The sequence below is a fragment of the Muntiacus reevesi genome, chromosome 7 (genome assembly GCF_963930625.1).
Source record: "Muntiacus reevesi chromosome 7, mMunRee1.1, whole genome shotgun sequence".
Classification (NCBI taxonomy): domain Eukaryota; kingdom Metazoa; phylum Chordata; class Mammalia; order Artiodactyla; family Cervidae; genus Muntiacus; species Muntiacus reevesi.
In genome coordinates, this window is record NC_089255.1 from 36,373,803 (window position 1) to 36,388,022 (window position 14,220).

Sequence of the window (14,220 nt, forward strand, 5' to 3'; positions counted from 1 at the left end):
GCGCCGTTCCCCCAGCGGGCACAGACTCCTCTCAGGTACCTGTCTGCCGAGCTACTATATAGTGAGTTACAAAGCAGTAACTCACCTGGCAGTGGTGGTGTAGTCACTAAGTCATGTCTGACTCTTGCAAGCCCGTGGACTGTAGCCTGACAGGCTCCTCTGTCCATGTGATTTCCCAGGCAAGAATACTGGAGTGGGTGCTCATTCCCTTTTCCAGGGGCTCTTCCCAACCCAGGGGTAGAATCCACATCTCCTGCATGGCAGGCAGATTCTTTACCATCTGAGCCACCAGAGAAGCCCAGTAACTACCTAGGAGACTGCGTTCTGACGCTGATAAAACGAGGCCAGCCCAAGAACATAAATATGGAATGAATATATTCACTAGAAAAACAATGAAGAGCAAACACAGCAGGAAGGAGGGAAGTAGGAGGTGGGGAGAAGACTTCTAGGATTGATTGCCAAGTCTAGATTATGAAAGGGGTATGAAGATAAGGAATTTATATTATCCTATAAAATGAATGGTATACCAATCTTGTCTACATACATATGCACACTGGAGGGAAAAAAACCAATGCTGTGGATATTTACCACTTAGGTAAGAGAAAAAGCAGGTTACAAAACAATGTGTATAACATTACATTTTTCGTAAATAGGGCAGATGCACATTACTAAAAGGTTAACAGTGAGTGGAAAAATTATAGATGACTTGCACTTCCTTTACTCTCCTTATCTATATTTTCTTATTTTCTATAATAAAAACAAAAGGCTTTCGAAATTAAAAAAAAATGAAAACAATTTTTACAACAAATATACTATAAGGTTCAAGGAGGCAAGAAACTCAAAGTCTCAAAAATACTTAAGTTACTACTAAAATCAGGGCGTTTCCTGGTGGTCTGGTCGTTAGGATTCAGTGCTTTCACTGCCTGGCTGGGGTTCAATCACTGGTTGGGGAACTGAGATCCTGCAAACCAGGCAGCGCAGCCGAAGTTTAAAAAAATACTAAAATTAGTATATAACTCCTGAACACCAAAGCCTCAAGATAGCAGCCCATGATAATGCTACTGGACAGAGCCAAGCAGTCCTAATTATCTAGATACAGCATGTGGATAATTCATTATGTAGTGAACTGAGAGATGACGCTGTCTGGCTTAAGATACACAGACATCTTATTTGCAAAAGATGTTTAGAGCATGAAAAAGAACCAAACACACAAACACAAGCTCTGTTATGCCAAAACTCTACCTGACGCAGTCTCTCGACCTGCAGTTCAGAAGCATATAATCATCTCCCCCAGGTAAACTCACAGTCAACTTCCCCAAGGTAAACTGATGATATCTGCAAAAAAGGTAAACCTTACCCTTATTAGGTAGTAGTCTCTCTTGAAGCCCACACAGATAGAATTTTCACACCATGCCATGGACTTGGGCACATCTGGTACACTAAAGTCCCCCTAGAGAAAAAGAGCAAGTGTTTAACTGGAAAGATGTAAAAGGGGGAAAAAAAAATAAGTGACCTTCCTGTTATTCTACTCCCATCCTGCAAAATCACCCTCACCCTCCTGTAAATACAATTCTATTAGCACAAGACCAGGAAAGCACCCATAATAAAATATGAAACCCATGAAATGGACAAGGTGCATTTAAAAAAGGTGAAAACCCATTTTGATATAAATCAATCTGTGGAGATGTAGGGCTGTGCATCCCTTGCCTCTGAAGACCAGGAGACTCTGACAAATGTGCATGAGTAACTCTTAGGTATTCAGAGCGGAACATTCATCTGGGGAAAACACTGGGTTCCTGGGCTTCAAAGGAATTGAACAGCCAATCTTTCAAGCTGTGGGTCAACTTAGCAGCAGCTCCCACCCAACCCACGGATTAGGTAACTGTGGACTTTACCTGCAATTCGTGAAATTCCCTGTCTTTCCAGAAATAGAGCTGCAGCTTCTTTTTCACAGCCACACACATCCGCAACACCTCCTCCCCAGTCTCTGCATGCTGGGAAGAGACACCCAGAGCAAATGAGGATGTGTACACTGAGGACTCCAGAAGTGGGTGACAGCTAATTCAGAGATTTTCTACCTGAAATGGCTACTCATCTGAACATTCCTGCATACAAAGACATGCTGCCAGAGGAGCTGAGCACAACACACACCATTCTCTCAAGATGGACTCACACCCAACGTGCTGAGGAGTGTGTCCTCCCCACGGGCTGCTAGTCAGAGACACTGGCCCCAGCAAACCTCACAGATGGAAGTAGTTTAGAGAGGAAAATCTACACAACTGCTTCCTCCTTTTTTCCTTAAATGTTTCTTGCTCATGGCTGTCAATAACTGCAGGGGCAGGGATCAGCCTGTGTCAGTGACAGCAGGCCCGCTTTCAATCCTTTAAAGGAGTGGGGGGGTTAGAAAATGTCTAAGCATAAAATAAACAGTCCAGTGTCAATGTAGACCCTAGGTGCTGGTAAGTGATCAAAGCTGAGTTAGAGGGGCGAGGCAGATTGTGAAGAAGCTAAGGATGATGAGCTGGCAAAAATCAGGAGAAGTGTCTTTTCTAAACCGCAAAAACTCCCTAATGATGAAGACCACAATGATACGTTTAAAACATGAGTCAATTAATGCCACAGAGCTATGTTCATGTACTATCACAGTCCTGATTCCTCACTAACAGTTTGTCCATGGCAAGTGTTTTCATTTTTAGCTAGCTGCCTCCTGAAATACAGTGGTCCGGTGCTCTAATTAGCACACAACCAGGGAATGCAAATATTCTAGCTTTGGGTCACATACTAAGGGGGAGGTTTCTCTAATATGATCCAAAATCAAATAGTCTCTTTGGAGCCTCTGCTGAGTTTGGATATCAATATTACATTCTTCCCATCTACTGGGAGGGATGGTGAGGAAAGGCTGTATTGATCAATGCACAAAGTCAAATTTTATCTTCCTTGCACTTACCTGGAGGTCACATGTGAACAACGATGCTCCCTTTGCCTTGGAAACTGTAGTGATTTGTTGAAATGTCAACAGGTCATGGACGTAAATATTATTTTCTGTTTGGTAGGAGATAAAAACACCACTATAAATTATCACAATTCTCTAGGATAGCCAACTTCAAGACAAAAAAAAAAAAAAATGGCAAATGCTGGTTCAAGACATTATCTTCAGTTTCACTAGCAATGACTTATTCTGGTTCATGAACCGGTAAAAAAAAAAAATAGGTAAGAGGTCACTTAGTCTTCTAAACTTGGATATTTTGTTTCTTTCAATCTGGGCTAGCTTGAGTAAAAGAGCTCTTTCACTTCCAAACAGCACTCTTACACCTGGTCTTTCTCAAATCTGGAAACTCCTGATGTAATATTTGTACAAGAAATTATTTTTAAAACTACTCATGTTAGGAGGCTCCAATAAGAGAAAGGAAACACCCTATGGATTCTGTAAAAACACATGGCGAGAATTTTTTTTCCTAGCAAAGCAAGCACAACAATTTCACTTGGACCCTCTAGCTAGTTTTAGGTACTTTAAATGTTTCTCTCTTAACTAGAAACTAAGTTTAAAAGGATTCTACTATTCGGGCCTTGGGCTGAACAAACAGAGCATGAGGCAAGTTTCTTCTGCTTGTCAAGAAAAGGCCTTACTGTGGCTTTTCAAACAAGGCCTTGAATAGTCTGGCCCTGATCTCTCACCTGTGTCTAGCCACTCTCCACTATATACCTGAAGTCTGGCCACATCTCAGGGCCTTTGCTGAAGCTGTCTCCTCTGCCTTTAATGCTCTGCCGACCTCTGTCTTCCTGCTGAAATTCTAATCACCCACTAGACACTGCTGTCCCTCCTGTCATTAAGACCCTGCACTTTTTATAAATTTTCACTGGAACTTGTGTGTCTGCATGCTCAGTTGCTTAGTCGTATCTGACTCTTTGTGACCCTATGGACTATAGAATGCCAGACTTCTCTGTCCATGGGATTCTCCAGGCAAGAATACTGGAGTGGGTTGCCATGCCCTCCTCCAGGGGATCTTCCCAACCCAGGGATCAAACCCGGGTCTCCTGCATCGCAGGTAGATTCCTTCCACTAAGCCCCTGGGGAAGCTCCACTGTAACTTAACCCACTGTACTATGAGTACTTTCTGTCATTTTGGTCTTCAGAATCAGAACCTAAGTTTTAAAGATGGAAACCATGTCTCATTCAACTTGGTATCTCCAATGTCTAGAGTAAGGCACAATATATATTGAATGAATGAAATGACACTTCTTGGAGAACAGAGCTCAAGATATGGGGAATGTACCTTTATTACCTGTGTACCCTGCTGTATCTGGTGAGGAATGTGTCAATTTCACTGTTAAAAAACAACTATCAAATTAACCATGAAAAGGTTAATCAGATTACAGTATCTGTTTCTTGATACATGGAATACAAATGCAACCCCTTTTCTTACCTAACAAGCTGACCAGAATCTTAAACTGGGAGACCACGTGGATCTGGAAAAGAGCAAATCGTTAGATTCAGTTAAACATTTCTGACAAGGTTCAGCAAATGTTCATTTTAACTAAAAATAAAAAGGGACTAAAAAGCCAACATCAATGGCAAGGATTTGACTTAAATGCAATCACAATTTCTGCTCATGAAACAGGATTTCAGGTATGTGATGGACGGACAGATATCCCTGCAGAAATAGGAGGAAAGACAGCAGAGGATTCAAAGACGAGTAAATAATTTTACCAAAGTTCTAGCTTTGATCAGGTCTCTTAGACGTCAATTTCATGACTTACCTGCTGAATCTTTTTGGAGAAGTTCTTATTGGATTTCTCTAATGTGACTTCAAACCTGTTGCAACCTATGGAAAAGAAACAAACACATTTCCAAACACAGGAATACCTATAAAAAGAACCATGACAAAAAAATGCTCTATACTGCTCTCCTACATGAATCACTAAAAAAAAAAAAATTCCTGAAAGAACAGAAGTTGGAGATCTAAAAGAGACAGTTGTCTTTACTAAGGATAATAAGTTGCTTTCAGCTCCAATTTTGGAACAAAGGGTTTCATGCACCTCTTCCTGGCATTAGCAGAAAGGACCAAACCACAGTTTACTGAAGCTGCAAGGTACTTATGAGGATTTTATCCCACATAATAGTACCTTGGCAAAGTATTTCATCAAAAGAGTATAAAAAGTAACAGTCAAATATGGGAGCCCAAGCAATGAATCCCAGCCCAAAGCGTTCTTAGATCTAACTAACTCCCAGCAGCTACCATATGTCCTGCATCACAGGACAGAGCAAACACCATCCCCGGAGCTAAAGCAATTTAATGCATCTACACTTACTGCCACTCTTGGATGATGCTACACCTGCTGACACTGTTGCAAAAAAAGGGGGAAGAAAGCTATAGGCCTTAAAAACACGTGAAGCCCATCTTGCTGGGGTGACCAAAATATTTAGCATCAAAAACACCAAAGGGTCAAAAAGAATAACTATCATAGCAATAATAGCAGTTATGATTAACCAAGCAACAACTAAGTGCCAGGCTCTGGATTTTTAAATTTGTGTGTATTCTCTGTGACCTCATGACCACCCCAAGAAGGAAGGTGGTTATTATTCCAATTTCTTCTCTGAGAGAACTGACAGGTCAAGCATTCAGAGAGCAGCCAGGAGAGACAGGCCAGAGGCAAACTCAGGGCTGACTCTACATGGAGCCTGGGTAAAGCCTGCACCCTGCCACCTGCCTCCCAGCTGGAGGAGAGACTATGTACATTGCTGACCATGCAAGTCAAGTCGGTGGAGATTCTCCGAGCAGCCACAAAGGCCCACGTCACCAAAGTTGGTCTTACTTCCGCCACATGTCCCTAAGAAGAGGAGATGAAGATGGGGCCCTGAGGTTGTGGGTGATTCAGAAACCTACTCTGTATTATGTCATTACATTTCACAAGGGGAAAAAAAATATCAGCCATTATTGCTTGATAAAGAGTTCTGTATTTGAAAAGGACATTATTACCTCTAACAATTCTCTTTCTAGGCAGAATTATCTAGGACAGAGATTGTCACACGTTTTGATCTCTGGACCCATTCATCCTAAAAATTACTGAGGATCAAACCTCTACATGGATTACAGCTATCAATGTTTACCATATCAGAAACCAAAACTGAGAAATTTTAAAAACGTGTATTTCGGTGGGGAGGGGTGCTATCCTGCGTCTTTGTAGCTGCACAGGTTTCTCCCTAGTTGGGGTGAGTAGGGGCTATTCTCTAGTTGTGGTGTGCTGGCTTCTCACTGTGGTGGCTTCTCTTCTTGCTGAGCATGGGCTCTAAGTAGGTGGGCTTCAGTAGTCATTATTTCCAGGCTCTAGAGCACAGGCTCAATAGTTGCAAGGGCTTAGCTGCTCCCCAGCATGTGGGATCTTCCCAGATCAGGGATTCAATCTGTGTCTCGTGCACTGGCAGGCAGATTCTTTACCACTGAAACACCGAGGGAAGCCCCTTAAAAACATGCATTAACTGACTTATAACAGTAATAAGCTCAATACATATTAGCATAAATAACATATTTTTATCAATAATAACTATTTTCTCCAAATTTAAAAGAAAAGCACTGTTTTACACTTTTGTAAATCTCTTTTAAGGTCTGGCAGGAGACCCCGGCTCAATGGCTGGGTTGGGAAGATCTGCTGGAGAAGGGATAGGCTACCCACTCCCGGATTCTTGGGCTTTCCTGGTGGCTCAGCTGGTAAAGAATCCACCTGCTATCCCTGGGTTGGGAAGATCCCCTAGAGAAGGGAAAGGCTACCCACTCCAGTATTCTGGCCTCAAGAATTCCATGGACTGTATAGTCCATGGAGTCACAAAGAGTTGGACATGACTGAGTGACTTTCACTTCACTAACAGAAGATAGTTGGCTCTCATCTTTGTCTCTGCATTTAATCTGTTTTGATACACTGTATGGCTGAGGTATATGACAAACATCTGTCTTCATGTGGACATGTAGTTGAAAAAGGGAGGAATAGCTTTTTAATAGCTTTTTCAGATAACTGTGGATCTTTGATGCTAGAACAAAACTTGACAAAGGGAATTTCTTGCAATCTGGAATCTGAAACCTATTAATGAACTTTTCTGTTAAAGTCCATTGGTGTATCTTACATTTTGAATGGCTCTTTTATTTATGCTTTGTTTAGAAAATATTGGTTCACATAGTTATGCAGATTTTCCAAATGCTGACACATTTTGTTATACGATTGAGGAAAAAAAAAATCATGCTCATTATCACCCCAGTCTCTTCAGAAAAAGCTTTCAGTGCTGAGAAGCTGTCCAGTTCATGGGGTTGGATATAATTTTTCCACAATTCTGATTTTCTCTTGAAAGCTCTAACTTTATCAGTTAACTGGCAGTAACACTACTGCCAGTTGTTTTCTTTGAAGTGAGAGACTCTATTCATTTTTGAGAAGACATCTACCAAACACCCAAATGCTCTGAAAAACCACAATCTATCTGTTAGTCATTCTCTCAAGCAGAAATGATGCTCCATTAAAAAAATGGTCAGCTCAGCTCATTACTCCCAACAATCACAGGAGAGCTTTCCCCTGAGATGGTCACTGGGCTGCATACCTTGCACACAGCAGAAGTGTTTTACGGGTACTTCCCATTATACCTCAGAGATTACTGAAGAGGTGTTCTCAAGGGTCAAGATATAATAAAACTAATACTTTTTACTGCCCCACAAAGAACATGTATGGTTAGTTGCTCAGTCATGTTTGACTCTTTGCAACCCCATGGACTGCAGCCCGCCAGGCTCCTCTGCCCATGGGGATTCTCCAGGCAAGAATACTGGAGTGGGTTGCCATGCCCTCCTCCAGGGGATCTTCCCAACCCGGGATCAAACCCAGGTCTCCCACATTGCAGGCAGATTCTTAACCGTCTGAGTTACCAGGGGTGAAACTGGCAAAAGCAAAAAAAACACTGTGAGCATACACTGGGAAAAAATACAACTGCTAGGTCAGTGTGGTGCCAAAGGTTTTTGACACATTGTCATGAACTTGTTTTAAGGGGCAGCAGTTTTAGCTGCCACTATTTTTAGACCATCAGTGCAAATGTTGATAAATGTCAATGAAAAAATGATAATGTTTTAGTGTTACAGTGTGAACTTAAGTTTTGATGTTATGGATCCTCTGAAAGGATTGTGGGATACCTCCTGGGGTCTAGAAACTGTCAACTGAAAAAAAAATGCACAACCTAAAAGTTGAGAATTATATTTTATTCTGTAGACTTGCTGAGGACCTCAGGAAGAGCCAGGATATATAGGAGTTCAGACCAAAACCAAAACTAAACCAGGTGGTCAAACATCAAAAGATAACTGCTATTTAAGAAAACTAGACTTCTCAAGTTTAGTGCTTTTCTATGTATGGGAAGATATGAGTCTGGACTCACTGAAGTCATTCCTCTGATACGAACCTTAACCATTTAAGGCCAGTATACTGTTTTTCAGGCTTCCCAAGTGGTGCTAGTGGTAAAGAACTCACCTGCCAATGCAGGAGACATAAGAGATGCAGGTTCAATCCCTGGGTTGGGACGATCCCCTGGAGGAGGGCATGGCAACCCACTCCAGTATCCTTGCCTGGAGAATCCCATAGACAGAGCAGCCTGGCAGGCTACAGTCCATGCGGTTGCAAGGAGTCAGAAACGACACAACCGAAGCGATTGAGCACGCAAACACATATACAGTTTTTCTCCCTTCTGAATCCCCTCAGGGTGCACAGTTTGAGCCTGCAGCGGCTGATGGCTTGAGGGTCACACATCCTTTGTTCACTGATATGGCATGTAACATTTTTCCTCCACAAGACCAGACTTTGCAAACCACTGCTCTAGAGTGAAGCATCACTGAAGTAAACACAAAATTGTTAAGACCTAAGATGAGAAGTAATCTAAAGCTTCTGTTTAAGGTACCAGCAGACTGAAGTTTCTGAGTAGGCTGAAGCCCAGAGATGTTTGTGAACTCACAGGAGGGAGATGGCTCAGATCAGATTGGAATTCAGGTCCCGTTCATCCCAGTCTTTCCAGGAAATCTTATTACCCACTCTGTCCCTTTCCTCAGAAAGGTAGTCTAGTCGAAAACTTATCAAGGTTTTAATAGGGAGAGAGTAAAGGGACAAACTAGGCAATTCAATAGTTAATCCCAGTAGGGGATTGTCAGTAAGGAAAAAAGTATGGGAGACCCCCGGGTAAATCAACGACCACGCAAGAAAGCAGGTTTGCTTAAGCACGTGTGTTAAGCCGCCTCAGTCATGTCCAACTCTTTGCAACCCCCTGACTGTAGCCTGCCAGGCTCCTCTGTCCAAGGGATTTTCCAGGCAAGAATACTGGAATGGGTTGCAATGCCCTCCTCCAAGGATCTTCCTGACCCAGGGATAGAACCCTGGTCTCTTATGTCTCCTGCATCTGCAGGTGGGTTTTTTTTAACCACTAGCACCACCTGGGAACCACAAAATGACCCAAGAGAAGCATGAGACGTGCCTCCAAACAATAAAACAATGGTGCATGAGACACACATCCTGCCCAGTGAGCTCAATGAATTAACGATTCCTAGGTCACACTCCTCTGCACACACTAAAAACAAAAATATGAGGAAAAAGTGACATTATATTGAAACCTCAGATAATTTATCATTTTTAGCATATGTTATTGCCTATTTTATTCACTTCTATTGCGCCATGATAGTCCCAGTTTGACCATATAGGACAAGAAAACTCCCCCACCTGGCGTGGAGGAAGAATTGATGACGGAAGCATGACATCTGCTGAAGAATGAGGAAGAAGGCGGTTTTTTCCCCTCTCCCCACTTTTCCTTTGATTATAAAACTGTAGCCCACTAAGTTCTCGAGGTGTAGCACCCTCTTGCCCATCCACGTGTACATCTCACAGGCATCCCATTTTAATAAATCACTGCCTATCTATCACGGTGCTTCTTGCTGAATTCTTTCTGTGCTGAGACATAAAGGACCGGAACTCCCCAAAAATGCCACCTAGTGGTTTCAGTTTGGAATATCTCAAATGTGGAAACTCAGTTCCATGGCTGATTCATAGCGGCCCAAGTCTATTTCTGGCTGATAAACACAACAGAAAGTGACTTAGAACTGAACTGTTCTCTAAGGGTATATGGAGAAGTGAGGCTTCTAATTAGAGTTTGATTTCCTAACTGTCTAAGGTAAGTTAATACTGCTATCCCAGTGACCTGTGGGGAAATAGGGAAAGTAACTAACCCGTCAAGGGTTACAAGATGAATTGGGGAAGGAACAATCACCACCAGGGTTCCAAGTCAGAGTGACATTAACATTACCAGTTTAAGGTTATACTATGTTGAGAAGTTTACTTTTAGAGTTCAGTTTTCAACTCCTCATCACTTATACAGAAATGATATATTAAACAAGTTACTTTATCAGAGCATTCAGTATTTGATGGTACAAGGAAGTGATTATCTTTTGGGATAAGATTATTAGGTTCTCTTATTTCCCTGCCTTGTACATCATCTGAGCCAACAGTAAAGGGTCAAAACAGAGTTGCTTAATGTTGAATAAAATCAAAGGCAGGTTCAATTTTTAAATTATAGACTGGGTTGATATCACAGAATACAAATATTTTGGCTTTGAAAAATTTAAAGCAAGGGCCAACAAAGTACCGTCTGGGGGTCAAACCCAGTCCTTCACATGTTTCTATAAATAAAGCTCTGCTGGCACACAGCCACATCCATGATCTTTTGCTACAGTAGCAGAATAATCATGACAGAGACCTTATGACGTGAAAAGCCCCAAATATTTACTATTTCCGTAAGTAGATAAGATAGGAGCTCCCCAGAGAAAGAGAATCAGCCACGGTTTTCTTGACATAAAAGAAGCCATTTTTGTTCCCCTAAGCCGTTCCGTGATCTAAACCTGACCACAGTGCTTGTCCCTGCCAGGTCTCAGTAACACTGATCTTAAGGGAACAAAAGAACAAACCTTTATCAGGCAAAAGAAGTCATAACAGCAAAGACAACAAATCAGGTATCAAGACCCCCAGTTCTGTTTCATTGGTAAAGATTAGCCTACTTTCTTAAGATTTTGCAGAATTTAACACCTGCCCCCCCCCAACCCTTGCTGAAGGAATAATGATGTTGATCTTTTCAGACCCTCTTGACTTAACTCAACTAAAGCTTCAACTCTCAACTACCCAAGTCTCTTAATTTAAAAACTTTCCCAATTTTGCTGCTTGGGCACATGCTGCTTTGGGAAAGATCTCCAGTGTTCTCCTTAGTTGCAACAAGTAATAAATCCTTCTTCCACTCTCTTTCTTGCTTGTGTCTTTTTGCTCAACACCCACCAAGAGGCAAATCCAGTTTTGGGGTAACATTTAGTTCTTTTTTGGGAACAAGCTGGCAGACTATTGATTTAAAGTTAAAAAACTTAGAAATGAAATATAGTAAGTCTCCTCCATACGAACGTTCAAATTGCGAACTTTCAAAGATGCAAACACGCGTTCCATCAACGTCAGGTGTGACTGAAATTGCAGCCTGTGCCCTCCGATTGTGTTAGTTGGGTACCCAGGCTAACTCTGTTGGTCTTACAAACAAACAGGACTTATGAACGTGCTCTCGGAAAAGAACTCGTTCATGTGTAGGGGACTTACTGTAAAGCCTATTTTGATCTTCTGGTTTCCTTTCCTACCCCATCACTGAAGTTGACTAGGTACCATTCTCCTCCCCTATTACACCGGTGAAGGGAAGCAGAATAACCACCCTCACATATGCTTCTCTGACACAAAGATTATTCTGAGCTGAAGGTAACTGAGGAGCAGCAGATACAAGAAAAGCTCTCTACCCTCCCCCATCTGCCAAAGAGCAAGACATAAATTTACAAAGGTACCTTCTCTCCCCTCTCTACCAAGGACAATATTTAATTAACTTAGAGACAACTCTAGACCTTTATCAACCCAGAGACTACACCAGAGCAATCTACGTAACAAATTTATCTCCAGCTAGTTTCCCCACATATTTGCCACTCTAGAAACTCAAAGTCCTCTTCCTTTGTCTTGGTGCTTCTCTGATTTACAGCTCCTCATCCAGTCAACCTCAGATGGGTAAGAGTAAAAAAGAATTCTTTCCTCCCTTATACCTGGTAAGATGCTCTTTTTTTCCCCCCAATATGTTACCCTTGTTACGAGTTCCAAAGAGAATGCTCTATTTCCACTCTTACAGTAACCTATTTACTATGGAAAGTTACATACCAGGTTGAAAACCATGAAATTCTGTTTTTTCTAATATAGCCAAACAATGACAATTTTACATGGTTCAATACTCTGGCGTTAACAGCTTATTCCTATAGTATGTATCTCCAGGGTGTAATATACAAACACATCAATTTTCTACAAAGAGAACACAGAAATAAAATTAGGAAAAGGGAGTGAGGTACTTTTTTCCCCACTAGAGGGCACTCTAACAGAGTAAACTTCAAATAATTTGAGAGGCTTCCCTGATAGCTCAGTTGGTAAAACAATCCGCAGGCAATGCAGGAGACCCTGGTTCAATTCCTGGGTTGGGAAGATCCCCTAGAGAAGAGAAAGGCTACCCACTCCAGTATTCTGGCCTGGAGAATTCCGTGGACTGTATAGTCCATGGGGTCTCAAAGAGTTGGACACAACTGAGCGACTTTCACTTTCTACATTTTTACTGACAGAAATATTAGATTAAAGTTTTAGTTTTCCAAGTCCTTGCATCTGACCCCAACAATTTTGTGAGATACTTTATAGAAGAGGAAACTGACACTGGAAAGGACCTACTCAGAGTCACATGTCAGAGAAGTAAAGCCTGACTCAAACCCAGGTCCTCTCTGCCCTAGCCCACTCTGCAAAAGTTTAACAGGATCTTTAAAATCAATAGCTCCTAACTTTTCTTCCCCTTCTATCGCACCATTTACACAAAAATTTTATTCCTGTAATATTTCTTTTTTCTGGCCTGAGTCCCAAGAAGTGAGAAGCGAAAACACATCCAGCCCCACCTCCCAGAAGGTGATATGGGAACATAGTCTGAAAAAAAGAGAAAACCCTTGAGAGTTTCACAAGTTTCTCCTTACTCCCCACTCTTCCACTTTGCTACCACCAATCCCTACTCACCTTTTTAATGGTCCAGTAATCATTGATTTCACAGCTGTATACCAGTTGACTACCAATTTTTTTAACTTGAGTAGTAAGCCACTTCTTACTTGGTTCTGAAAAGTTGCCACTTACCAACATCTTTCCGAATCCTATAAAGAAGAAGATGACCTTGTTTTGTTCCAACAAGCAGCCATTCCTCTGAAAAACAAAAGGACCATCAGCTTTAGTAAGACCCTGTTTCTTTAGTTGGGGCTTATAATCAGAAATCAAAGGGTTGAGAAAATGAGTTGGCTTTGATAATATGTGTTTTGCAAAACTAAGAAATGTTTATATTCAAGAAATGTTTGAGAATCAAATAATTGAAAACAATATTTATTGAACCAGGTGAGACATATCAGAGAATGAAAAATGCCCCCAGCTTCATTGTTTCAAAATGAAACCGACCAAAAATATGATAGAAGTTTATACAATCATAAAATGGGTAGCATAAACATAAGACTAGGTATGTTTCCATGTGATATAGCACATGAAGCTTACAGAACTATCTCAAAAGATGGTCTAAGAGATAGTAGCAAGTGTGACAAAGATGTGAAGAAACCAGAATGCTCACACATTGTTCGCAGGAAAATAAAATTGCAGCCCTATGAAAAACAATCTCAGTTTCATAAAAGACTAAACACAGAGTCACTGTATGACCCAGCAATTCCAAAACCCGTGGGTATACACATAATAGAAATGAAACATATCTTCCCACAAAAAATTGTACATAAACGTTCACTAATGTTATTCACAATAGCCAAAAGGTGGAAACAACATAAGTATCCACCAACGGATGGGTGGATAAACCAAAATGTGGCATATCCATTCAATGGAATATTCCAGTCATTAAAAGAAATGAAGTGGTGACATATGCTACCATGCAGATGGATCTGACAATATTACACTAAATGAAAGAAGCTAGACAAAAAAGGCTACATATTGCATGATTCTATTATATTACATGAAATGTCCAGGATAGGCAAATCTAGAGACAGTAAGATTAGTGGTTGCCTAGAGCTGGTGGGCTTAAGGAGAATGGGGCGAGTGGGCTTGGGGAAAAAGAAATGGGATTTCTTTTCAGGGTTC

The 14,220-nt window shown here is 41.4% G+C and overlaps 1 protein-coding gene across 1 annotated transcript in view; it reads right to left on the reverse strand.

Annotated features, from left to right (window-relative positions):
* The window catches only part of VPS39 (VPS39 subunit of HOPS complex), a 45,898-nt gene that overhangs the window by 24,764 nt on the left and 6,914 nt on the right, over window positions 1-14,220 (reverse strand). Inside the window, exons 2-7 of the mRNA XM_065940227.1 lie at window positions 13,228-13,293; window positions 4,759-4,823; window positions 4,425-4,467; window positions 2,948-3,042; window positions 1,896-1,994; window positions 1,358-1,450 (exon numbers count right to left, since the gene is read on the reverse strand). Coding sequence (XP_065796299.1) covers window positions 1,358-1,450; window positions 1,896-1,994; window positions 2,948-3,042; window positions 4,425-4,467; window positions 4,759-4,823; window positions 13,228-13,293 — 461 coding nt within the window. The remainder of the gene's footprint in view (window positions 1-1,357; window positions 1,451-1,895; window positions 1,995-2,947; window positions 3,043-4,424; window positions 4,468-4,758; window positions 4,824-13,227; window positions 13,294-14,220) is intronic.